Genomic DNA, 27,639 nt, shown 5'->3' on the forward strand with positions numbered 1-27,639 from the left:
CCTTACCAATACCCTATACAGTTGCAGCAAGACCTCCCTGCTTTTGTACTCCATCCCTCTCGCAATGAAGGCCAACATTCCATTCGCCTTCCTGATTACCTGCTGCACCTGCAAACTAACTTTTTGGGATTCATGCACAAGGACCCCCATGTCCCTCTGCATCGCAGCATGTTGTAATTTCTCCCCATTCAAATAATATTCCCTTTTACTGTGTTTTTTCCCAAGGTGGATGACCTCACACTTTCCGACATTGTATTCCATCTGCCAAACCTTAGCCCATTCGCTTAACCTATCCAAATCTCTTTGCAGCCTCTCTGTGTTCTCTACACAACCCGCTTTCCCACTAATCTTAGTGTCATCTGCAAATTTTGTTACACTACACTCTGTCCCCTCTTCCAGGTCATCTATGTATATTGTAAACAGTTGTGGTCCCAGCACCGATCCCTGTGGCACACCACTAACCACCGATTTCCAACCCGAAAAGGACCCATTTATCCCGACTCTCTGCTTTCTGTTTGCCAGCCAATTCTCTATCCATGCTAATGCATTTCCTCTGACTCCACGTACCTTTATCTTCTGCAGTAACCTTTTGTGTGGCACCTTATCGAATGCCTTTTGGAAATCTAAATACACCACATCCATCGGTACACCTCTATCCACCATGCTCGTTATATCCTCAAAGAATTCCAGTAAATTAGTTAAACATGATTTCCCCTTCATGAATCCATGCTGCGTCTGCTTGATTGCACTATTCCTATCTAGATGTCCCGCTATTTCTTCCTTAATGATAGTTTCAAGCATTTTCCCCACTACAGATGTTAAACTAACCGGCCTATAGTTACCTGCCTTTTGTCTGCCCCCTTTTTTAAACAGAGGCGTTACATTAGCTGCATTCCAATCTGCTGGTAACTCCCCAGAGTCCAGAGAATTTTGGTAGATTATAACGAATGCATCTGCTATAACTTCCGCCATCTCTTTTAATACCCTGGGATGCATTTCATCAGGACCAGAGGACTTGTCTACCTTGAGTCCCATTAGCCTGTCCAGCACTACCCCCCTAGTGATAGTGATTGTCTCAAGGTCCTCCCTTCCCACATTCCTGTGACCAGCAATTTTTGGCATGGTTTTTGTGTCTTCCACTGTGAAGACCAAAGCAAAATAATTGTTTAAGATCTCAGCCATTTCCACATTTCCCATTATTAAATCCCTCTTCTCATCTTCTAAGGGACCAACATTTACTTTAGTCACTCTTTTCCGTTTTATATATCTGTAAAAGCTTTTACTATCTGTTTTTATGTTTTGCGCAAGTTTACCTTCGTAATCTATCTTTCCTTTCTTTATTGCTTTTTTAGTCATTCTTTGCTGTTGTTTAAAATTTTCCCAATCCTCTAGTTTCCCACTAACCTTGGCCACCTTATACGCATTGGTCTTTGATTTGATACTCTCCTTTATTTCCTTGGTTATCCACGGTTGGTTATCACTTCTCTTACCGCCCTTCTTTTTCACTGGAATATATTTTTATTGCGCACTATGAAAGAGCTCCTTAAAAGTCCTCCACTGTTCCTCAATTGTGCCACCGTTTAGTCTGTGTTTCCAGTCTACTTTAGCCAACTCTGCCCTCATCCCACTGTAGTCCCCTTTGTTTAAGCATAGTACGCTTGTTTCTGACACAACTTCCTCACCCTCAATCTGTATTACAAATTCAACCATACTGTGATCACTCATTCCGAGAGGATCTTTTACGAGGAGATCGTTTATTTTTCCTGTCTCATTACACAGGACCAGATCTAAGATAGCTTTCTCCCTTGTAGGTTCTGTTACATACTGTTCTAAGAAACAATCCCGTAGGCATTCTATGAATTCCTCCTCCAGGCTACCTCGTGCGATTTGAGTTGACCAATCGATATGTAGGTTAAAATCCCCCATGACTACTGCCGTTCCTTTTTCACATGTCTCCATTATTCCCTTGATTATTGCCTGCCCCACCGTGAAGTTATTATTTGGGGGCCTATAAACTACGCCCACCAGTGACTTTTTCCCCTTACTATCTCTAATCTCTACCCAAAATGATTTAACATTTTGTTCATTAGAGCCAATATCGTCTCTCACAACTGCCCTGATATCATCCTTTATTAACAGAGCTACCCCACCTCCTTTCCCTTCTTGTCTATCTTTCCGAATCGTCAGATACCCCTGTATGTTTAATTCCCAGTCTTGGCCACCCTGCAACCACGTTTCTGTAATGGCCACCAAATCATACCCATTTGTAATGATTTGTGCCATCAACTCATTTACTTTATTTCAAATGCTGCATGCATTTAGGTAGAGTGTTTTAATCCTAGTTTTTAAACCATGATTTTTAGTTTTGACCCCTCCTGCAGCCCCTTTATATTCAGTGGCCCTTTTTGTTTTTTGCCTTGGGTTTCTCTGCCCTCCACTTTTATCCATCTCCTTTCTGTCAGAGCTCGGCCTTTATCCAGTGGCAAGGGTTAACCAGGACGACTGGAGACCTGCTCTGCTGCATGGACCTTGTGCGCACACATATCGCAGTGTGGGCTGGCCCATGCTGCCCCTGGGCCCTCGCCTCTTCTTGGCCCCGCACCCTCATTCGCCGCACCTCTGCCCATGATGTTGCCCTCCTCTGATGTACACAGGGAGCAACTCTCCAACACCAACCCCAGTTGGGGTTCTCCTTTTTAAATGCAAGAGGCACTGACCAATTGCCGCTGTCTCACCCTTGCATTGACTGGGAGGAGGTAACTCGGCACAGACTAGGAATGAAACCTGCCCCCGTCCCAGAACCTCAGTGACACATCAGAGCAGTGTAGTGGCATACCGAACCCTCTGTTCACACTGAGAGCAAGTTGGAATCTGGACCTGTGATTGTGTGTCTCTGACTAATACCCATGCAATGGCAGTTCCAGTGATTGTGCTGAGTTCTTTGATTCCCATTAACTGCCATCACCAGATCTGAAGCTAGATTTTCTCCTCCAGGATTTTACAGGCAGGTACCCCATAATGATCACAGAGAGCAGTGCAGTGGGACGCTGAGTAAGCTACATTACCGGAGTCACAGTGTGGATTCCGCTCCGTTGGGCAGGCCACATTGTTCGCATGCCTGACACAAGACTCCCAAAGCAAGCGCTCTACTCGGAACTCCTACACGGCAAGCGAGCCCCAGGTGGGCAGAGGAAACGTTTCAAGGACATCCTCAAAGCCTCCTTGATAAAATGTAACATCCCCACCGACACCTGAGTCCCTGGCCAAAGACCGCCCTAAGTGGAGGAAGAGCATCCGGGAGGGCGCTGAGCACCTCGAGTCTCGTCGCCGAGAGCATGCAGAAATCAAGCGCAGGCAGCGGAAGGAGCATGCGGCAAACCAGACTCCCCACCCACCCTTTCCTCCAACGACTGTCTGTCCCACCTGTGACAAGAGACTGTAATTCCCATATTGGACTGTTCAGTCACCTAAAAACTCACTTTTAGAGTAGAAGCAAATCTTCCTCGATTTCAAGGGACTGCCTATGATGATGATGGAACTACAATAGCAGAGCTCCCAGGGAGTGCCTGCATGTGATGTTTAGAAGGGCACTGGTTATACAGTGAAACACAATGGATTCTGCAAAACTGTGGGTGTCATCATCATAGACAGTCCCTCGGGATCGAGGATGACTTGCTTCCATACTCAGTACTCAGGTGACTGATTAACTCATTTTAAACGGTGGAAGATGCCTGTGCGTGAATTCTTTTAACGTGGGGTGGCCGTTGCACACCTTCCACCACACGGGTTTGACGGAGCAGGGTCTTGGTTCAGTGGCAAGGGGATTCAAGACGATTGGAGACCAGGCTGTGCCACATGTGCCAATACATACACACAAACTCAAACATACTCCTACTGTCCTCCTTCCTCCTACCCACAGGACCTCAATCAGAGGAGCAGTTTGGAGCACGAGGCTGGAGCTGATGGCAAATCAAAAAAAAGGCCCAACTAATGCAACAGCAGAATGACCAACACGGAGGTTGGGACGCGGTGTGGGTGTGACCCTTTGAGGGATGGTAATTACTGATAATGAGTTTGTTACTTACGACACTGCCGACATTAAGTTGCATAAGTCACTTGAAATGTATGCGAGATGTAGAGTTTTTATAATATTTTTAAGTTGCACAGAGTTTTAACTGAAAAATATCCTGAACTGAATTGAGGAGAAAACTTTCTGTGACAGAGGCTTCTGTGGGTCTTTCAGCTTGTTAGAAAATCCTCCTTGTTCCATTGCAAATGTGTTTTCCTCTCTCCCCTCCCTGACCCCCAGACACCTCTCCCTGACCACCTGACATCTCCCCGATCCGCAGACCCCCCTTCCTGACCCCTGATCCGCAGACCCGCCTCCCTGACCCCTGACCCGCAGACCCCCCCTCCCGGACCCGTAGACCCCCCCTCTCTGACCCGCAGACCCCCCCCCTCCCGGACCCGCAGACCCCCCTCCCAGACCCGCAGACCCCCCTCCCGGACCCGCAGACCCCCCTCCCAGACCGCCCTCCCTGACCCCCAGACACCTCTCCATGATCCCCATACACTCCTCCCTGACCCGCAGACCCCCCCTTTCTGACCCCTGACCCCCAGATCCCCCTCCCTGACCCCCCCTCCCCCCCTCCCTGACCTCCAAAACCCTCCTCCCTGACCCCCAGACACCCCTCCCTGACCCCCAGACATCTCCCTGACCCACAGACCCCCCTTCCTGACCCCTGACCCGCAGACCCCCACTCTCTGACCCCCAGACACCCCCTCCCTGACCCGCAGACCCCCCCTCCCTGACCCGCAGACCCCCCATCCCTGACCCGCAGACCCCCCCTCCCTGACCCCCAGACACCCCTCCCTGACCCCAGACACCCCTCCATGACCCCCAGACACTCCTCCCTGACCCCCAGACCTCCTCCTCCCTGACCCTGGTCTCTGGCACTGACAGGGTAGCAGGGTCAGAGTAGGGAATAATTATAAAAATACACAATTAAAGGCTCTTTATCTGAATGCACGCAGCATTCGTAACAAGATAGATGAATTGATGGCACAAATAGAAATATAGGGTTATGATCCGATAGCCATTTCAGAGACATGGTTTCAGGATGACCAAGGCTGGAAACTGAATATTCAGGGGTACTTGACATTTTAGAAGGATAGGCAGAAAGGAGAAGGAGGTGGGGTGGCTCTGTTAATAAAGGATGAGAAATGATCTTGGCTCGGAAGATGTAGAATCAGTTTGGGTGGAGATAAGAAATAGCAAGGGACTGAAGTCTCACTGGTGGGAGTAGTCTATAGGCTCCCTAACAGTAGCTACAGTGTAGGACAGAGTATAAATCAAGAAATAATGGGAGCTTGTAAGCGAGATACTCCAATAATTGTGGGCAACTTTAATTTTCATAGATTGGACAAATCAAATTGACAAAGGTAGCCTTGAGGACGAGTTCATGGAGTGTATTCGGGACAGTTTCTTAGAACAATACGTTGTGGATTCTATACCTTAGAGCAGCGTAGACTTAGGGGGGATCTAATTGGGGTTTATAAGATAATGAAGGGAATAGACGGTGTTCCAGCTAACAATTTATTTAATTAAATAGTTCAATTTAAGTTGTATAAGGCTAAATCTAGGTTAGACATCAGGAGGTGGTTCTTTTCCCAGAGAATAGTAGACCTCTGGAACAAGCTGCCCTCTCATGTGGTGGATGCAGACTCGCTGAATTCCTTCAAGCGAAAGCTGGATTTGTTTCTGGTTGCGGTGGAGATCACATCATAGAATCATGGAAGGTTACAAATGGAAGGAGGTCATTTCAGCCCATCGTGTCCGCGCCGGCCAACAAGAGGCTATCTGGCCTAATCCCACTTTCCAGCTCTCGGTCCGTAGCCCTGTAGGTTACGGCACTTCAGGTGCACATCCAAGTACTTTTTAAATGTGGTGAGGGTTTCTACCTCTACCACCCTTTCAGGCAGTGAGTTCCAGACCCCCACAACCCTCTGGGTGAAGACATTTCCCCTCAAATCCCTTCTAAACCTTCTACCAATTACTTTAAATTTTACATCTTACAGAAGGTAGGTACTGCAGGGAATTCATGGCCAGGGTAATCTCTTCAACTAGTTTCGATCGCCAAGATGGGTCGGGGAGGAATTTCCCAGATGTTTTTCCCCAAATTGGCTCAGATTTTTAATCTTTCTTTTGTGCTTCTCCCAGGAGATCATATGGTTTTGGGTGGGGTGGAGTGTATACTTTGTGATACACAAGGTATCGCAATTGTGTGGGATAGACTTGATCGACCAGATGGTCTTTACCTGTCCGTCATTGTTCGTATGGAACCAACCAGGAACAGGCTATTTTAGATCTGGTAATGTGTAATGAGTCAGGATTAATTAATGATCTCATAGTAAAAGATCCTCAAGGGAAGAGTGATCATAACATGATAGAATTTCATATGCAGTTTGAGGGTGAGAAACTTGGGTCTGAAACTAGTGTCTGAAACCTAAATAAAGGCAATTACAAAGGTATGAAGACAGAGTTGGCTAAAGTGGACTGGGAAAATAGATTAAAAGGTAAGACGGTAGATAAGCAGTGGCAGACATTTAAGGAGCTATTTCATAATTCCCAACAAAGATATATTCCATTGAAAAAGAAAGACTCTGTGAGAAGGATGAACCATCCATGGCTAACTAAAGAAGTTAGGATGGTATCAAAGAAAAGGCATACAATGTTGCGAAGATTAATGGTAGGCCAGAAGATTGGGAACATTTAGAAACCAGCAAAGGATGACTAAAAAAAAAAATAAAGAGAGATAAATAGATTATGAGAGTAAACTAGCAAGAAATATAAAAACAGACAGTAAGAGCTGTTAAGACAAGTATATAAAAAGGAAGAGTGTAGCTAAAGTAAATGTTGGTCCCTTAGAGGACGAGTCTGGGGATTTAATAATGGGGAACAGGGAAAAAGCAGAGACTTTGAATAAATATTTTGTATCGGTCTTCACTGTAGAAGAATAATAGTAGAAAATCAGTGGGCAAAAGGGAGGGAGAAAATTAATACAAACATTATCACTAGAGAAAAAGTACCAGGCAAACTAATGGGACTAAAGGCTGACAAGTCTCCTAGACCTGATGGCCTGCATACTATAGTCTTAAAAAGGTGGCTGCAGAGATAGTGGATGCATTGGTTGTGATAAGAACATAAGAAATAGGAACAGGAGTAGGCCATACGGCCCCTCGAGCCTGCTCCGCCATTCAATAAGATCATGGCTGATCTGATCGTGGATTCAGCTCCACTTCCCTGCCCGCTCCCCATAACCTCTTATCCCCTTATCGTTTAAGAAACTGTCTATTTCTGTCTTAAATTTATTCAATGTCCCAGCTTCCACAGCTCTCTGAGGCAGCGAATTCCACAGATTTACAACCCTCTGAGAGAAGAAATGTCTCCTCATCTCAGTTTTAAATGGACGGTCCCTTATTCTAAGATCATGCCCTCTAGTTCTAGTCTACCCTATCAGTAGAAACATCCTCTCTGCATCCACTTTGTCAAGCACCCTCATAATCTTATATATTTCGATAAGATCACCTCTCATTCTTCTGAATTCCAATGAGTAGAGGCCCAACCTACTCAATCTTTCCTCAAAAGTCAACCCCCTCATCTCTGGAATCAACCTACTGAACCTTCTCTGAACTGCCTCCAAAGCAAGTATATCCTTTCGTAAATACGGAAACCAAAACTGTACACAGTATTCCAGGTGTGGCCTCACCAGCACCCTGTATAGCTGTAGCAAGACTTCCCTGCTTTTATACTCCATCCTCTTTGCAATAAAGGCCAAGATACCATTGGCCTTCCTGATCACTTGCTGTACCTGCATACTATCCTTTTGTGTTTTATGCACAAGTACCCCCAGGTCCCGCTGTAATGCAGCACTTTGCAATCTTTCTCCATTTAAATAATAACGTGCTCTTTGATTTATTTCTACCAAAGTGCATGACCTCACACTTTCCAACATTATACTCCATCTGCCAAATTTTTGCCTACTCACTTAGCCTGTCTATGTCCTTTTGCAGATTTTTTGTGTCCTCCTCACACATTGCTTTTTCTCCCATCTTTGTATCGTCAGCAAACTTAGCTACGATACACTCAATCCCTTCTTCCAAGTCGTTAATATAGATTGTAAATAGTTGGGGTCCCAGCACTGATCCCTGCGGCACCCCACTAGTTACTGATTGCCAATCAGAGAATGAACCATTTATCCCGACTCTCTGTTTTCTGTTAGTTAGCCAATTCTCTATCCATGCCAATATATTACCCCCAACCCCATGAACTTTTATCTTGTGCAGTAACCTTTTATGTGGCACCTTGTCAAATGCCTTCTGGAAGTCCAAATACACCACATCCACTGGTTCCCCTTTATCCACCCTGTTCGTTACATCCTCAAAGAATTCCAGCAAATTTGTCAAACATGACTTCCCCTTCATAAATCCATGCTGACTCTGCCTGACCGAATTTTGCTTTTCCAAATGTCCTGCTATTGCTTCTTTAATAATTCCCTAAATCCTAGAAAGGTCCCAACAGATTGGAAAAAACCGCAAATGTAACACTCCTATTCAAGAAAGGAGGGAACTATAGACCAGTTGGCGAAACATCTGTCATCGGGAAAATGCTGGAATCCATTATTAAGGAAGTAGTAGCAGGACATTTAGAAAATCATAATACAATAAAGAGGAGTCTACATGGTTTTATGAAAGGGAAATCCTGTTTGACAGATTTATTAGAGTTCTTTTTTAGCCAATACGTAGCAAGCCCAACAAGAAGGGGCGGGGGGGCAGTTCTGGATTTAGTTTCAAGGAATGAAGCTGGAAGGAGTATCAGTGGGAAAGCATTTTTGTGGTAGTGATTGTAACTCAGTTCGTTTTAACATAATTATGGATAAGGACAAATATAAAACAGTAGTAAGAGTTCTAAATTGTGGGAAGGCCAATTTTACTAGGCTGAGAAGTGATTTAGCAAAAGTAAACTGGAAGCAGCTACTTGAAGGTAAATCAGTGCCAGAGCAGTGGGGGGCATTCAAGAGGGAGATATTTGGAGTTCAGGGTAAACATGTCCCTACAAAGAAAAAGGGTAGAACTGCCAAATTTAGAGCCCCCTGGATGACAAGGTGTATACAGTAAGGCAAAAAAGGGAAGTTTAGATCAGATACCAAGAGCTCAATAATGCATCGCAAGTGTAGGGGTGAGAAGAAGGAAATTAGGAAAGCTAAAAGAAGGCATGAAAAAATACTGGCAAGTAGAATCAAAGAAAACCCAAAGATGTTCTATAATATCATAAAGAGCAAGAGGATAACTAAGGAAAGAGTAGGGCCTATTAGGGACCAAAATGATGATCTATGTGTGGCGGCAGAGGATGTGGGTTAGGTACTTAATGAATACTTTGGGACTGTCTTCACAAAAGAGGGGGACGAGTACTCGGTCCCTTGCTTTTTGTAATATATATTAATGATTTAGACTTAAATGTAGGGGGTCTGATAAAGAAATTTACAGATGATACAAACATTGACCATGGGGCTGTCAGTGAGGAGGAAAGCTGTAGACTGCAGGAAGATATCGATGGACTGGTCAGTTGGGCAGAAAAGTAGAAAATGGAATTCAATCCAAAAAAGTGTGAGATAATGCATTTGGGGAGGGGCAACAAGGCAAGGGAATACACAATAAATGGGAGGATACTGAGAGGTGTGGAGCAACAGAGGGACCTTGGAGTGTGTGTCCACAGATCCTCAAAGGTAGCAGGCCAGGTTGATAAGGTGGTAAAGAAGGCATACGGAATGCTTTCCTTTATTAGCCGAGGCGTAGAATATAAGAGCTGGGAGGTTATGCTAGAACTGTATACAACACTAGTTAGGCCACAGCTGGAGTACTGCGTGCAGTTCTGGTCGTCATATCACAGGAAAGATGTGATTGCACTGGAGAGGGTACAGAGGAGATTTACAAGAATGATGCCAGGACTGGAAAACTTGAGCTATGAGGAAGGATTGGATAGGCTGGGGTTGTTTTCTTTGGAATAGAGGGGGCTGAGGGGAGATTTAAGATGTATGAAATTATGAGGGGCATTGATAGAGTGAATAGGAAGGACCTGTTTCCCTTAGCAGAGGGGTCAATAACCAGGGTGCATAGATTTAAAGTAGTTTGTAGAAGGATTAGAGGGGAGTTGAGGAAAATGTTTTTCACCTTGAGGAATTCATTGCCTGACAGGGTGGTAGAGGCAGAAACCTTCATCCCATTTAAAAAGTACTTGGATGTGCACTTAAAGAGCTGTGACCTACAGGGCTACGGACCTAGTGCTGGAAGGTAGGATTAGGATGGGTAGCTCTTTTTCAACCGACACGGACACGATGGGCCGAATGACCTCCTGTGTCGTAATTTTCTATGATACTTTGACGATGTGATGAGCAGGGTAGATAAAGGGGAACCAGTAGTTGTACTGTATTTGGACTTCCAAAAGGAATTAGATAAGTTGCCACGTAAAAGGTTACTACACAAGATAAGAGCTCACGGTGTTGGGGGTAATATATTAGCATGGATAGGGGATTGGCTAACTAACAGAAAACAGAGAGTTGGAATAAATGGGTCATTTTCAGGTTGGCAAACTGCAACTAGTGGAGTGCCACAGGGATCGGTGCTGGGGCCTCAACTATTTACAATCTATATTAATGACTTGGATGAAGGGACTGAGTGTATTGTAGCCAAATTTGCTGATGATACAAAGATAGGTGGGAAAGCAAGTTGTGAGGAGGACACAAAATAATCTGCAAAGGAATATAGACAGGTAAGTGAGTGGGCAAAAATTTGGCAGATGGAATATAATGTTGGAAAATGTGAGGTTATCCACTTTGGTAGGAAGAATAGAAAAACAACATATTATTTAAACGGAGAAAGACTACTAAATGCTGTGGCACAGAGGGATCTTGGTGTCCTCGTACATGAAACACAAAAAGTTAGTATGCAGGTACAGCAAGTACCAGGAAGGCAAATGGAATGTTGGCTTTTATTGCAAGGGGGGATAGAGTATAAAAGTAGGGAAGTCCTGCTCCAACTGTACAGGGTATTGGTATGACTACATCTAGCGTACTGCATACAGTTTTGGTCTCCTTATTTAAGGAGAGATATACTTGCATTGGAGGCAGTTCAGAGAAGGTTTACAAGGTTGATTCCTGAGATGAAGGGGTTGACTTATGAGGAAAAGTTGGGCCTATACTCCTTGGAGTTTAGAAGAATGAGAAGTGATCTTATTGAAACTTATAAGATTCTGAAGGGGCTTGACGTGGTAGATGCAGAGAGGATGTTTCCCGTCATGGGGGAATCTAGAACTAGGGGGACATAGTTTCAGAATAAAGGGTTGTCCATTTAAAACAGAGATGAGGAGGAATTTCTTCTCAGAGGGTCATGAATCTTTGGAATTCTCTGCCCCAGAGAACTGTGGAGGCTGAGTCATTGAATATATTCAAAGCTGAGATAGATAGATTCAACTGGCTCCAGCACTGACAGGGTTAACCGACCCTTGCACTGCTGGGGTTAACCAAAACCAGGCTCCGGCACTGACAGTGTTAACGGTTCTCAGGCACCGATGGTTCTAACTGGCTTTGACACTGCCGGGGTTAACCGGGCTCTGGCTCTGACAGGGTTAATCAGCTCCAGCACTGCGGAGGTTAACCGTGCTCCGGCAATGCCGGGGTTAACCGGACTGGGCTGCGGCAATGCTGGGGTTAACTGCCTCTGGCACTGACAGGGTTATTCGGCTCTGGCACTGCCGGGGTTAACCATGCTCTGGCAATGCCAGGGTTAACCCGACCGGGCTCCAGCACCGATGGAGTTAACCGGCTCTGGCACCGCCAGGATTAACCGGCTCCGGCACCGATGGGGTTAACTGGCTCTGGCAGTGCTGGGGTTAACCACGCTCTAGCAATTCTGGGGTTAACCAGACCGTGCTCCGCCATTGCCAGGGTTAACCGGCTCCAGTACCGATGGGGTTAACCGGTTCTGGCACTGTCCAGATTAATCGGCTCCAGCACCGATGGGGTTAACTGGCTCTGACACTGCCAGGGTTAACCGGTTCCAGCAATGATGGGGTTAACCAGCTCCGGCAATGATGGGGTTAACCATCTCCGGCAGTGATGGGGTTACCTGGCTCTGGCACCACCAGGCTTGACCAGTTCCAGCAATGCCGGGGTTAACCGCCTCCGGCAATGATGGGGTCAATCAGCTCCGGCACCAGACGCTGTGTTTATTTCGGGGATTGGCTGCTTGTTGCTTTAGCCCAGCTCCTGGCGCTGGCAGAACGGACGCGGAATGTCTGGTTTTTCCTGCCCTGGGATTTATCCGTCTCCAGGGCATGTCGCAGATTGCGAAGCCTGAGTGAAGTGGCCACTCTGGATCCTCAAGCGCTCGCCGCAATCTCCTTCCAGAAAATTCTTCAGATGTCTGGAAACTTCATTAAGTCAGTGAGGCATGCACTCTGCAGTGGCCAAAGGCTTTGGGTAGGGCAGCCAAGCTTCCAGCTAAACATTCAGGAATCCCAGGCACGGGCTGCAGCAGGATAAATTTCAGCAAGGTTTTACAGATGCAATGGCAGTTCCAGATTCTCCTGAACTTCTCATCTCCCTTTACCCACCTCACCGCGCCCTCACCCACCTCACCCACCTCACCCTCACCCACCTCACCCACTGTGCCCTCACCATCTCCCCACCAACCACACCCTCACCATCTCGCCTCTGCCTTCGACACGAGTGTCCTCGACTCCATCCCGCAGCATGCTACCCGCCACCATCTCAGCAAAACCCCAGCCCTGCACGAGGTAGAAAAGACCATCCGACAGCTCAAGAACAACAAGGCATCAGGAGCAGATGAAATCTCCGCCGAGGCACTAAAGTATGGCGGGGAAGCACTATTGGCATGAATGCATGACCTCATCTCTCTTATCTGGAAGGAGGGGAGCATGCCGGGAGATCTCCGAGACGCCGCAATCATGACCATCTTCAAAAAAGGGGACAAGTCCGACTGCGGCAACTACAGAGGAATCTCCCTGCTGTCGAACACTGGGAAAGTCATCGCAAGATACCTCCTCAACCGTCTTCTCCCTGTGGCTGAAGAGCTTCTCCTAGAGTCACAATGCGGATGCCGTCCACTAAGGGGTACAACGGACATGATCGTCACCGCGCGACAACTACAAGAGAAATGAAGGCAACAGCACCAACCCTTATACATGGCCTTCTTTGATCTCACAAAGGCCTTTGACACTGTCAACCAAGAGAGTCTATGGAGCGTTTCCGCTGGCCCCCCAAAAATTTGTCACCATCCTCCGCCTGCTCCACAATTACATGCAAGCCGCGATCCTGACCAACGGATCCACCACAGACCCAATCCACGTCTGGACCAGGGTCAAGCAAGGCTGCATCATCGCACCAACGCTCTTCTCGATCTTCCTTGCTGCAATCCATTGCTCCATCTCATTCTCAACAAGCTCCCCGCTGGAGTGGAACAAAACTATAGAACCAATGGGAACCTGTTCAACCTTCGCCACCTGCAGGCCAGATCCAAGACCGTCCCATCCTCTGTCGTCGAACTACAGTACGCAGACGACTCTTGCGTCTGCGCACATTCAGAGGCTGAACTCCAAGTCATCGTCAACATCTTCACCAAAGCGTACGAAAGCATGGGCCTTACACTAAACACCCGTAAGACAATGGTCCTCCACCAACCTGACCCCGCAACACAGCACTCCCCGCCCCCCTCCCCCTGCCGGTCATCAAAATCCATGGTGTGGCGTTGGACAACTTGGTCCATTTTCCATGCCTCGGGAGCCTACTATCAGCAAGGGCAGACGTCAATGACGAGGTCCAACACCGCCTGTGTGCCAGCGCAGCCTTCGGTTGCCTGAGGAAGAGAATGTTTGAAGGCCAGGACCTCAAATCTGGCACCAAACTTATGGTCTACAGGGCAGTAGTGATACCTGCCCTCCTATATGGCTCAGAGACGTGGACTATATATAGCAGACATCTCAAAGCGCTGGAGAAGTACCACCAAAGATGCCTCTACAAGATTCTGCAAATCCCCCGGGAGGACAGACGCACCAACGTCAGCGTTCTCGATCAGGCCAACATCCCCAACATCGAAGCACTGTTCACAATTGACCAGCTCCGTTGGGCGGGCCACATCGTCCGCATGCCCAACACGAGACTCCCTAAGCAAGCGCTCTACTCGGAACTCTTATACGGCAAGCAAGCCACAGGTGGGCAGAGGAAACGTTTCAAGGACACCCTCAAAGCCTCCTTGGTAAAGTGCAACATCTCCACCGACACCTGGGAGTCCCTGGCCAAAGACCGCCCAAAGTGGAGGAAGAGCATCCGGGAGGGCGCTGAGCACCTCGAGTCTCGTCGCCGAGAGCGTGCAGAAATCAAGCGCAGGCAGCGGAAGGAGCGTGCAGCAAACCAGACTCCGCACCCACCCTTTCATTCAATCACTGTCTGCCCCACCTGTGAAAGAGACTGTAATTCCCATATTAGACTGTTCAGTCACCTGAGAACTCACTTTTAGCGTGGAAGCAAGTTCTCCTCGATTTCGAGGGACTGCCGATGACGATGATGATGACCATCTCGCCACCCACCGCATCCTCACCATCTCTTGCGATCTTTCCACATCCGAGGTTTCAATCACATATAATGAAATCTCCCTCCCCTCCCCCAACCACACTACCCTCACCTCTCACCCATGGGCAAAACTTCCAGCCGCTCCCTTGTCACTTGTCCCGCTCGCTCTCCTTTTCACTCTCCACCTGCCTTAACTCCTGCTCCCTAAACTGTTCACTCCCCTCTATCTTTAACACCTCGTTCATTCTATTGCTCCCGCTGCACATCCCATCCCCATCCCCGCTCCCTTAAATCAGAAGGACACATGATCGGTCTCAATGGCCTAATCAGGATTGGCCATATAGAGCTGGCCCTCCTGCCAAACTCCCTCTATTCCAAAATCATCCTGGGTGGTGAGAGAAGGTAAATACAAAGCTTCTCTCCTCATTGATCAGTCAAAGTCCCTTCTACTCGCCTCACCCTCATCTCCAGTACTAGAGGACCTCGTAGAAAGTTGTCCCTAAGATTGCGACCACCTTGCCTCTACTTTCACCCTCTCCTCTCACCATCAGCCCGCCAGTCTGCCAACTATTCTTGCCCCCATCCGTCATCACTTAGCAGTTTCTCAACCATCTTCCCTCTTGCCCTCGTCAAACTCATATCTTCCATCAGACCCACCTTCTATCCTCTTGGTCCCCTCCCCAGCTGCCACTTCTGGCCGGCATGCCAACTAACATTGCAAACTGCGACATTGCAAACTGCGACATTCCCCGCATTCATAAAACCCACCTTCACCATCCGTCCTGTCATCTCATGGCCACCCACACTTTCCTCTCTAAGGTTCTGCGTTGTGTTTTGTGCCATCATTTCCCAGCTCCACACCCTCTGCTCTGGCATCTGCTGAGTCCACTCTACGGAACATCGTGAATGCTATCCCCTGTGGTATTGACCATTGTGCGCTGTCCCTCCCTGACCCGAGAATCATAGACATTTACAGCACGGAAGGAGGCCATTTCGGCCCATCGTGTCCGCGCCGACCGACAAAGACAAACAGCCGAATCCCACTTTCCAGCTCTGGGTCCGTAGCCCTGTAGGTTACGGCACTTCCAAGTGCACATCCAAGTACTTTTTAAATGTGGTGAGGGTTTCTGACTCTACCACCCTTTCAGGCAGTGAGTTCCAGACCCCCACCACCCTCTGGGTGAAGAAATTTCCCCTCAAATCCCCTCTAAACCTCCTACCAATGATTTTAAATCTATGCCCCCTGGTTGTTGATCCCTCTGCTAAGGGAAATAGGTCCGCCCTATTCACTCTATACAGGTCCCTCATAATTTTATACACCTCAATGAGGTCTCCCCTCAACCTCCTCTGTTCCAAAGAAAACAACCCTCTTCACCTTTCTGCAGCGCTCACATGGTCAATCATGCTGTCCTCCTCTGTTGCCTCTCCATTGTCCAGCCTCTGTGTGCTTTACCTGTCTGAACATAGCTAGTGTCCATCACCGCCACACATCACCCCTCCCTCACTGGGCCCCGCCTATCACCCCTCCCTCACTGGGCCCCGCCCATCACCCCCTCCATCACTGGGCCCCGCCCATCACCCCCTCCATCACTGGGCCCCGCACATCACCCCCCCCCTCACTGGGCCCCGCCTATCACCCCTCCCTCACTGGGCCCCATCCATCACCACCTCCTTCACTGGGCCCTGCCCATCACCCCTCCCTCACTGGGCCCCGCCCATCACCTCCCCTCCGCCCATCACCCCCCCCCTCACTGGGCACCGCCTATCACCCCTCCCTCACTGGGCCCAGCCCATCACCCCCTCCTTCATTGGGCCCCGCCCATCACCCCTCCCTCACTGGGCCCCGCCCATCACCTCCCCTCCGCCCATCACCCCCCCCCTCACTGGGCCCCGCTTATCACCCCTCCCTCACTGGGCCCCGCCCATCACCCCCCCTCCGCCCATCACCCCCCCTCACTGGGCCCCGCCCATCACCCCTCCCTCACTGGGCCCCGCCCATCAACCCTCCCTCACTGGGCCCCGCCCATCACCCCTCCCTCACTGGGCCCCGCCCATCACCCCTCCCTCACTGGGCCCCGCCCATCACCCCCTCCACCCATCACCCCCCCTCACTGGGCCCCGCCTATCACCCCTCCCTCACTGGGCCCTGCCCATCACCCCCTCCTTCACTGGGCCCCGCCCATCACCCCCTCACTCACTGGCCCCCGCCCATCACCCCCTCCCTCACTCAACCTTACCCATCACCTCCCTCGCCCATCAGTCCATTCCCCCCCTGCCCATCACCCCCTCCCCCGCTGACCCCCACCCATCACACCCTCCCTCACTGACTGCCGCCCATCACCCCTCCCTGACCCCGCCCACCACCTCCTCCCTCAATGACCCTCATGTTCTCCAGTGTCTCACTCTGTCTTCCCTCAGCAGCCTGCTCCAGATTTACTTTCCCTCCTATGCCCTCAGGTCTTTGACTCGAGTGAGCTGTTCTGCTGAGCCACACAGAGCCAGGGCTCAGTCCCTGGTGTGTGCTGTGATCCCTGAACTCAGCCCATGCTACAGCTGTCTTCAGCACCTTGGGACTCGGGAAGAGAACATCGGTCAGGAGTTCCCCTGCTGATCAGGTTAGGATAGCCGGCTATTTGGCTGTGGTGGGTATCAGAGTCAGCTGGATCAGTCTTTACCCGACAAACACTTCCTTTGCATGGCTGGTGATCAAGAGCAGAGACCCTGGATTATTGTCCCTGTCCCATTAAGTCTATAGAGTCTATCTGGCTGCAATCACCTCACTCCGCACAGTCTGGTCAGGGCACATTCTGGGGCACAGACTGGTCAGGGCACAGTCTAGTCAGAGCACAGTCTGGGGCACAGTCCAGTCAGGGCTTATCACGGTCCAATCTGCAGTCAGGTGAAATCAGACAACGCATTTCCTGCAAATCTGCGAAGACAAATCCAGTGGCGGATTAACTACCTAGTGGGACCCGGCCAGGGAACTGTCAGTGCCCCCCCCCCCCCCCCCCATCCTACCCACTGTGTGGGAGGAGCGGTATTCGGTAGGAGTGCATGGAATTGTAACTTTGCTGCAGTTAATCAGGAGTAAAACAAAACTGCAGATGCTGGAAATATGCAGCAGGGCAGTCGGTGTCCAGAGAGAGGAGACGCAGAGCGAGGGATGGAGTATTGCTGAGAGTGGGGCACTATGTCTCTCTCCAGACCCGCTGACTGGCGTGCTGAGTATTTCCAGCCTTTTACTGTTTTTCTTGCTGTGATCGATGTTTATTCTTTTTTTCCACTTTCCGATCCAGGCGCCTCTGTGGCTGTGAATAATCCAGAATCCCACATCACCATTTCTGTTAACTCATCAATAAAACCAGCTCTGTTGAAATGGGCAGACACATGGCAGATTCAATTTCACTCAGAGAAGTGTGAAGTGATACATTCTGGTAGGAAGAATGAGGAGAGACAATATAAACTAAAGGGAACAATTTAAAGAGGGTGCAGGAACAGAGTCCTGGGGGTGTACGTACACAAATCTCTGAAGGTGGCAGGACAAGGCTGTTAAAAAGGCGTACGGGATCCTTTGCTTTATAACTAGAGTACAAAAGCAAGGAAGTAATGCTAAACCTTCATAAAACGCTGGTTCCGCCCCAGCTGGAGTATTGTGGCCAATTCGAGGCCTTGGAGAAGCTGCAGGGGAGATTTACTAGAATGGTGCCAGGGGATGAGGGACTTCAGTTATGTGCAGAGACTGGAGAAGCTGGGGTTGTTCTCCTTAGAGCAGAGAAGGTTAAGGGGAGGTTTAATAGAACTGTTCAAAATCTTGATTGGTTTTGATAAACAGGGAGAAACTGTTCCCAGTGGCAGGAGGGTGGGTTGCCAGAGGACACAGATTGAAGGTGATTGGCAAAAGAGCCCAAGGGGAGATGAGTAATGTTCCTGCGCAGCGGTCTGGAGGTCCTGCACAGGCCACTCCCCGGCTTTTACACGCATGCTCAAACATTTCAATGGGCTGTGCAGCCGGTTAAAGGGACCATGCGCGAAAGAACAATTAGAGGGAACATTGGAGATGAGGAGAATGTTTTTTACACAACGAGTGGTTGTGATCTGAAAGGGCGGTGGAAACAGATTCAATAATAACTTTCAAAAGGATATTGGATCAATACTGTCATGTATGTATGCTTGGTGTTACTAGCCACAAGACGGCGCCACTGTCGGAGGTCATTGGGCTGTGCGCACATGTTTGCGGCCCAGGTATAAAAGGCAAGCCATCATGTAATGTAATTACTTTGGTATAAACTGAATCTGATGTTGGCCTACATGACACAGGAGCTGGTCGAGACATCAAAGAAACTCACCTGCATCAACACCCATAAAGGACTGTTTGTCTACAACAGATGTCCTTTTGGAATTCGCTCGGCTGCAGCCATATTTCAGAGGAACATGGAGAGTCTACTGAAGTCCATCCCTAGAACTGTCGTGTTGTAAGATGACATCCTGGTCACAGGTCGTGACACCGCCGAACATCTGAACAACCTGGAAGAGGTTCTACATCATCTGGACAAAGTGGGACTCAGACTGAAACGTTCGAAGTGCATCTTCATGGCACCGGAAGTCGAATTCCTGGGGAGGAAAATTGCTGCTGATGGCATCAGGCCTACGGACTCGAAAACCAAGGCCATCAAAAATGCACCCAAGCCTCAGAATGTGACGGAGCTGCATTCGTTCCTCGGTCTACTCAACTACTTCGGTAATTTCCTACTTCATTAGAGCCACTGCACATGCTGCTAAGAAAAGGCGACAACTGGGTTTGGGGTGCGTCTCAAGATAGAGCTTTTGAGAAAGTTACTAATCTGCTTTGCTCTAACAAGCTGCTGGTACAGTATGATCCATGTAAGTGTCTAGTATTGGCCTGTGATGCTTCGTTATATGGAGTGGGTTGCGTAATCCAACAAGCTAATGAGTGGGGTAAACTACAACCTGTTGCGTATGCTTCTAAACGTTTGTCAAAGGCGGAAAGAGCCTACAGCATGGTAAAAAAAGAAGCATTAGCCTGTGTGTATGGGGTTAAAAAGATGCATCAGTATCTGTTTGGTCTTCAGTTTGAACTGGAAACAGATGACAAGTCACTCATTTCATTGTTTTTGGAAAACAAAGGTATGAATAGCAATGCAGTGTCCCGCATCCAGAGGTGGGCACTGACATTATCTGCCTATGATTATGTCATTCGCCATAGACCTGGCCCCGAGAATTGTGCCGATGTACTGAGCCGTCTGCCGTTGCCCACACCAGAGGTGGAGACGCCACAACCTGCAGACCTACTGTTAGTCATGGATGCTTTTGAAAGTGAAGGAAGCCCTGTCACAGCTCAACAAGTTAAGACCATGGTCCAGGATCCACATCGACTTTGCAGGTCCCTTCCTGGGAAAGATGTTCTTAGTTGTGGTGGATGCATATTCCAAGTGGAGAGAGTGTATAATCATGTCATCCAGTACATCAGCAGCTACCATTGAGAGCCTTCATGTCATGTTTGCCACTCACGGTCTGCCCGACATCGTTGTAAGTGACGATGCTTCACTAGTCTGGAGTTTCAAGATTTCATGAAACTCAATGGTATCAAACATGTGACGTCAGCTCCATTCAAACCCGCATCTAATGGTCAAGCAGAGCGTGCTGTCCAAACCATCAAGCAGAGTATGAAACATGTAACTCAAGGTTCACTGTAGACTCGCTTGTCATGCATACTGCTTAGTTACAGGACAAGACCCCACACGCTTACCGGGGTCCCCCCTGCTGAACTATTGATGGAGAGGTCTCAAGACCAAGCTCTCTCTTGTCCACCGACTTGAACAATCATGTTGAATACAGACATCAAAGTCAGCAGTGGTTTCATGATTGCGCTGCTGTGCCACGCGACATTTCTGTTAACGATCCTGTGTATGTACTAAATTATGGTCAAGGTCCCAAGTGGATCGCCGGTACTGTTACAGCCAAGGAGGGTAACAGAGTGTTTATTGTCAAGCTCAAGAACGGGCAAACTTGCAAGAAACATGTTGATCAGATAAAGCTGCAGCACACGGATGAACCGGAACAGTCTGAGGAAGACACAATCAGTGACCAACCAACCTACCCTCAGTCATCAGAGGACTCCGCTGTCATCAATGATTCTGGACTTTCAAACACTGACGTGGTCAATGAATCTGGACTTTCAATCCCTGACATGGTCATTGCCACTCCCATCAGATCGGCTACCCAGCCCCCAGTCATAACAGACTCAGAACACTCGCCCAAGGCTGGAGTTGAACTGAGACGATCAACTCGGGAGTGGAAAGCCCCGGACCATCTCAATTTGTAAAAAGAATGTTACATGACAATATCCCCCTTTAAGATATTAGTTTGTATGCTTGGTGTTTCTAGCCACCAGGTGGCGCCACTGTCGGAGGTCATTGGGCTGTGCACACATGTGTGTGATCCAGGTATAAAAGGCCAGCCATCATGGAATGTAATGACTTTGGGCCCGAATAAAGCAGAGCCAAGTTTGTACCTATGTTAGTTTACAGTATTCAGTCTATCGAGTTATTACATACATAACAGGAACATTTTATCATAACATAAGAAATAGGAGCAGGAGTAGGGCATTTGGTCCCTTGAGCCTGCTCCGCCATTCAATAATGTAAAGTCCTGTCCCCTCAGTACAGATTCACACAAGGCATGTAGTGAAGTCAAGGTCACTCTGGACCTGCACCTTTATTTCACAGCTCTGGAATGCTGCACTTGCCTGAGACCTGTCCTTATATATCAGTCTCTTGCAAGTGCACCCCTGGTGGTAAGGTATGCTGGTGGTTACAGGTCATGTCTTATTACAGTCATGTATAGCATGTTAGGATACAGTTATATATAATAATGTAAGATACATGACATCACCCTCCCCCAAGGTCTTATTGTCTTTAAAGGTTCAGTCTCTCAGGTGGTCTACACTTTCGCGTGGAGCGTCTGAGTTGTTTGCCTTGGTGTCTGTTCTTCTTTGGGTGTGGTTGCTGGTATCTCGCCTGGGCTGTCTGTTTCGATTGGTGTGATTGTTGTTGACTCGCCTGGGCATTCTGTTGGGATTGCCGTTTCCTCAGGTTGTTCCCTCTGTCTGTCCACCAGGTGTGGTGCGAGTTCCACATTGTAATCTGCCTCTGGTTCCGCAGTGTTGTTGGTAAATCTGCTTTTGACTTGGTCTACATGCCTCCGGCAGGTTTTGCCATTGTCCATTTGTACTACCAGTAGCCTGTTTCCTTCCTTGCCCGTTACTGTCCCTGCAAGTCATTTGGGACCCCTGCCATAGTTTAGTACAAACACTTTGTCCCCTATGTCATTCCATCTCCCCCTCGAATTTCTGTCATGGTACTCAGTCAGCTTACGGCGCTTTGCCTCAACGATTTCGTGCATGTCTGGGAGGATTAATGAGAGCCTTGTTTTAAAGTCCTTTTCATCAACAGTTGCGCAGGGGGGATCCCAGTCAATGAGTGCGGACGAGATCTGTATGCCAGCAGCAGTCACGACAGGCGACCCTGCAGCATGGGACCTTGGATTTTAAGCATGCCTTGTTTAATGATTTGCACTGCTCTCTCCGCATGGCCATTGGAGGCTGGCTTGAACGGTGCCGTCTTGACGTGATTTATGCCGTGGTCAATTATAAAGTCTTGGAATTCTGTGCTGGTGAAGCACGGACCATTGTCACTGACCAATATGTCAGGGATTCCGTGCGTTGCAAACATGGTTGCGAGGCTCTCCACAGTGGTGGAGGTTGTGCTCGAGTTTAAAATGGTGCATTCGATCCACTTTGAAAATGCATCTACAACTACGAGGAACATTTTGCCCATGAATGGGCCCGCATAGTCTACGTGCACCCGCGACCACAGTTTGGTAGGCCAGGGCCAGGGGCTCAGTGGAGCCTCCCTGGGGGCATTGCTGAGTTGGGCACAAATGGTGCACCTTCGGACGCAGAGCTCTAAGTCCGCGTCAATACCAGGCCACCAGACGTGGGATCTGGCTATGGCCTTCATGAGAACGATCCCCGGGTGCTTGCGGTGGAGCTCCCGGACAAATGCCTCTCTGCCTCGCAGAGGCATGACTACTCGGCTGCCCCACATCAGGCAGTCTGCTTGTAGTGATAGCTCATGCATGCGCCTGTGAAAGGGTTTTAATTCCTCAGGGCAGGCATCACGAGCCTCTGCCCAGTCACCGGTTAGGACACATCCTTTTACTAAGGATAACGTGGGGTCGCTGGCCGTCCAGGCTCTGATTTGGCGAGCCATCATGGGCGAACCTGTGGACTCAAAGGCATTGATTGCCATGACTATCTCACAGTCCTGTTCGTCAGACCCTTCTGTGGTCGCCAGGGGTAGCCCGCTGAGTGTGTTGGCACAGTTGACTGTGCCTGGTCTGTACCTTATGGTATAGTCGTAGGACGCCAGCATGAGTGCTCACCGTTGAATTCGCGCCGAGGCGTTGGCGTTTATTGCCTTGCTCTCGGATAGGAGGGACGTGAGGGGCTTGTGGTCGGTTTCTAACGCGAACTTGGCCCCAAAAAGGTATTGGTGCCTTTTTTTGACACCATACACGCACGCGAGCGCCTCCTTCTCTACCATTCTGTACCCGCGCTCCGCCCGCGAAAGTGACTTGGAAGCATAAGCTATGGGTTGTAATTTGCCCGCACTATTGACATGTTGCAAAACGCATCCGACCCCATACGCTGACGCATCGCATGTGAGAACTAGCTTTTTACCTGGGTCAAAGAAAGTCAAAACACTGTTGGAACACAGAAGGTTGCGTGCCTTATTGAAGGCGCGTTCCTGGGCATCCCCCCAAAACCAATCGCACCTCTTCCTGAGTAACACATGGAGAGGCTCCAGCAGCGTGCTTAAGTTCTGCATAAAGTTCCCAAAGTAATTGAGTAGCCCGAGAAAGGTGCGCAGTTCTGAGACATTCCGGGGCCTGGGTGCCAGGCGAATTGCTTCTGTTTTGGACTCTGTTGAGCGAATTCCATCAGCGGCAATCCTTCTGCCCAAAATTCAACCTCGGGTGCGAGAAACAGGCACTTGGATTTCTTGACTCATAGGTCTACCCGATCCAACCGCTTTAGTACTTCCTCCAAATTACGGAGATGGGAGTAGGTGTCCCTGCGCGTGATAAGTATGTTGTCTTGAAATACAACCGTCCCCGGGATGGACTTGAGCAGACTCTCCATGTTGCGCTGGAATATGGCAGCTGCCGACCTGATGCCGAATGGGCATCGATTGTATATGAAAAGGCCTTGATGTGTGTTGATGGTGGTGAGTAGCTTGGATTCCTCGGTCAATTCTTGCATCATATACGCAGATGTGAGGTCTAATTTTGAGAAAACTTTACCTCCAGCCAATGTGGCAAATAAGTCCTCCGCTCTGGGCAGCGGGTACTGGTCCTGTAGGGAGACTCTGTTTATGGTAGATTTGTAGTCCCCACAGATTCGTATGGATCCATCTAGCTTCATGACATGGGACGATGGGACTTGCCCAGTCGCTAAATTCCACAGGTGATATAATGCCTTCCCGCAGAAGCCTGTCTAGTTCGTGTTCAATCTTTTCCCTCATCACATAGGGTACAGCTCTGGCCTTGTGATGGACCGGTCTTGCATCCTGTGTGATGTAGATTTTGACTTTGGCCCCTTTGAAAGTGCCCACACCTGGCTGAAAGAGATGTTCAAATCGCTTTATAACTGTTGAGCAGGAGGTCCGTTCCTCTAATGACATGGCATGGACATCATCCCATTTCCAGTTTAGTTTTGCCAGCCAGCTTCTCCCCAGCAGTGCTGGGGGGTTTCCGGGGACAATCCACAGGGGAAATCGGTTCACTGTCCCTTTGTGTGTGACAGAGAGCATGGCGCTGCCGAGGACTGGTACGATTTCTTTGGTATAGGTCCTTAGTTTGGTGTCGACCTTTGTGAGTTTTGGTCTGTCTCTCTTATACGGCCACAGTTGTTCAAATTGTTGAGCGCCCATGAGAGATTGACTCGCTCCCTTATCCAGCTCCATGTTGACAGATATCCCGTTGAGTAGGACCCTCATCATTATAGGAGGCGTCCTGTTGTAGGAGCAGCGGCCATTGATCCTGTTGACCTGCTGTACATCGGTGTCCCGGGTACTGTCCCCACCATCTTCTGGTCCGCTTTCCGACCATCCGATTCATATACCAGCTGAGCTGCCGTTTTTTGCACATGCGGGCCAAATGCCCTGTATATTCACAATTTCTGCAAACAGCCTGCTGAAATCGACATCCCCTTGCCGAGTGCCCACCCCCACACCTCCAGCACAGACCTGTTCCATTGTTCAAAGTGTTCCCAAGGAATGAGCTGCGTCTGGCTGATCTCTCTTGAGCTTCTCTCAGTTTGTAGTTGATTGCTCGCATTGTGGGTTGATGAGGTGTGAATGGCCATTCCTGTGGCCCTTGATGGCTTCTGCCTGCTGTCGAGAGCCTGTTCTCCCAGTTTTGTCTGTGTGTGGGGGTAGCAGCTTGTTTAGTGCTGTGAACTTCTTGTTCCGATATTTCGTTAGTTGTCGTACCTGCATTGTAAATCAACCTCGTTTCTTCTTCCCCTACCAAGAATGTCTGTGCAACCAGTGCTGCTGCCTCTAAGGTCAGGTTCTTGGTCTCTATGAGCTTTCGGAATATGCCTGCGTGGCCTATTCCATCAATGCAAAAGTCTCTCAGCATTTCTCTCCTCAGTTCATCGGAGAACTCACATAAACTAGCCAACCTCCGAAGTTCCGCCACGAAGTCGGGTATGCTCTGGCCCACACAGCGTCTGTAGTTGTAGAACCTGCGTCTGGCCATGTGTAGGCTGCTCGCTGGCTTCAGGTGGTCTCTTACCAGTGTGCTCAATTCTTCAAACGACTTGCTTGCTGGTTTCTCGGGTGCCAACAGATCCTTCATTCAAGCGTATGTTTTCGAGCCACAGCTGGTCAAGAGATGGGCTCTTCTCTTGTCTGCCTTATCGTCGCCTAACCAGTCTTTGGTTACAAAGCTTTGCTGGAGCCTTTCTATAAAGTCCTCCCAATTGTCTCCCGCATTGTACTTTTCATCTGATCCATTGTTCGCCATTCTGTGGATTCTGTAATCCCGTAACTCGTCGCCACTGTAAAGTCCTGTCCCCTCAGTACAGATTCACACGAGGCATGTAGTGAAGTCAAGGTCACTCTGGACCTGCACCTTTATTTCACAGCTCTGGAATGCTGCACTTGCCTGAGACCTGTCCTTATATACCTGTCTCTTGCAAGTGCACCCCTGGTGGTAAGGTATGCTGGTGGTTACAGGTCATATCTTATTACAGTCATGTATAGCATGTTAGGATACAGTTATATATAATAATGTAAGATACATGACAAATAAGATCATGGTTAGGCTTGCCTGTAACCTTTTAGAAGCTCTCTTCCCAGCAATTTCTGCCCGTGTATCTTCCTGTGGCTAACGGGAGATAAGACCTGGTCACTCTGAGTACCAACAACTCACAACAGTAACACCACCAGGAGCAACGGGACAGGAAATGGGATTAAAACACGGGCTCGTACCTAGTCTCGTCGGACAGGTACAGTTCCCGTAGGTATCAGCTGACAATATCAAAACTGTGAGAAAGGGACAGGGAAGGAGAGACAGAGACAGGGAGAGGGGGAGACAGAGAGAAAAGGAGGGAGAGGGGGAGAGGGAGAGACAGAGACAGGGAGAGGGGGAAACAGAAAGAAAAGGAGAGGGAGAGACAGAAAGAAAAGGAGAGGGAGAGACAGAAAGAAAAGGAGGGAGAGGGGGAGACAGAGAACAGGAGAGAGGGAGAGAGACGGAGAGGGAGAGGGAGAGACAGAAAGAAAAGGAGAGAGGCAGAGACAGAGAGAAAGGCAGAGACAGACAGACAGAGAGAGGGAGAGACAGAGAGAGAGAGAGAGAGAGAGAGGGAGAGACAGAGAAAGAGAGAGAGGGAAAGACAGACAGACAGAGAGAGAGGGAGAGACAGAGACAGACAGACAGAAAGAGAGGCAGAGAGAGGGAAAGACAGACAGAGAGAAAGAGAGGGACAGACAGAGAGAGAGAGAGGGAGAGACAGACAGAAAGGGAGAGACAGACAGAGAGAGAGAGGGAAAGACAGACAGAGAGAAAGAGAGGGAGAGACAGACAGAGAGAGAGGGAGAGACAGACAGAGAGGGAGAGACAGACAGAGAAAGGGAGAGACAGACAGAGAGAGAGGGAGAGATAGACAGTGAGAGGGAGAGATAGACAGCGAGGCGGAGACAGACAGAGGGACGGACTGAACAGCACAGAATTATTTACAGAATGGAAACTACAAACATTCCGAAATTATTACTGTTTTTAGAGGATGAAGAAAATCAAAGCAGCGAATCAGGGATTGAGAGCCACATTCCAAGCAAACAGCAGGGAGTGTACCTTTAATGAAAGGGAGGAGAGGGCAGACTTTCAAAGTGCTTTTGTTTTTGTTTTGGGAAAGCTGCTCGAGACAGATGCCAACACATGATGTCACTCGACAGAAATCATCGGTGATTTAAAACGCTGAGAGAGTAGCAGCTATCACTTGGAGCAAAGGCTGAGAGAGAGAGACCTGGAGCAGGTTTGGGTAGAGAGGTGGAGCAGGCTTAGAAAGAGAGAGGTGGAGCAGGTTTAGAGAGAGAGAGGTGGAGCAGGCTTGGAGAGAGACCTGGAGCTGGTTTAATGAGGGAGAGCAGGAGCAGGCTTCGAGAGAGAGCAGGATAGCGGTCAGGTTGCTGTCTAGATTTAGCAGTGAGCTGAGAACCAGACTGTGAGAGATCACAACAACCGGAATCCTCCGATACAAAATGGTTCCAAACGTTGCCTTTTGGATTTTGAGTTTGCACCTTTTGTGCCAGTCCAGCTCTTGTCAGCGACTGCTTGCTGTTACCGGAGGTAAGAATCTTGCTCCATTTTTACTCGTTTTCTTCATATTTGGGCAGAATTTCTC

General features: G+C 48.9%; 1 protein-coding gene across 5 annotated transcripts in view; it reads left to right on the forward strand.

The window, feature by feature from the left end:
• Nucleotides 1–27,639, forward strand: part of comp (cartilage oligomeric matrix protein) — a 136,523-nt gene that overhangs the window by 46,412 nt on the left and 62,472 nt on the right. Inside the window, exon 2 of one of the 5 annotated variants that reach the window (XM_070859601.1) lies at nucleotides 3,920–4,055. The exons of 3 other annotated variants lie outside the window; for them this stretch is intronic. In XM_070859601.1, coding sequence (XP_070715702.1) covers nucleotides 4,004–4,055 — 52 coding nt within the window. In that variant the 5' untranslated portion in view covers nucleotides 3,920–4,003. Of the gene's footprint in view, nucleotides 1–3,919; nucleotides 4,056–27,191; nucleotides 27,585–27,639 lie in introns of those variants that run through there. One more of the 5 variants, XM_070859599.1, reaches the window with a different exon arrangement.

Source organism: Pristiophorus japonicus, chromosome 18, assembly GCF_044704955.1.
Source record: "Pristiophorus japonicus isolate sPriJap1 chromosome 18, sPriJap1.hap1, whole genome shotgun sequence".
In the NCBI taxonomy this organism is placed as follows: Eukaryota; Metazoa; Chordata; class Chondrichthyes; family Pristiophoridae; genus Pristiophorus; species Pristiophorus japonicus.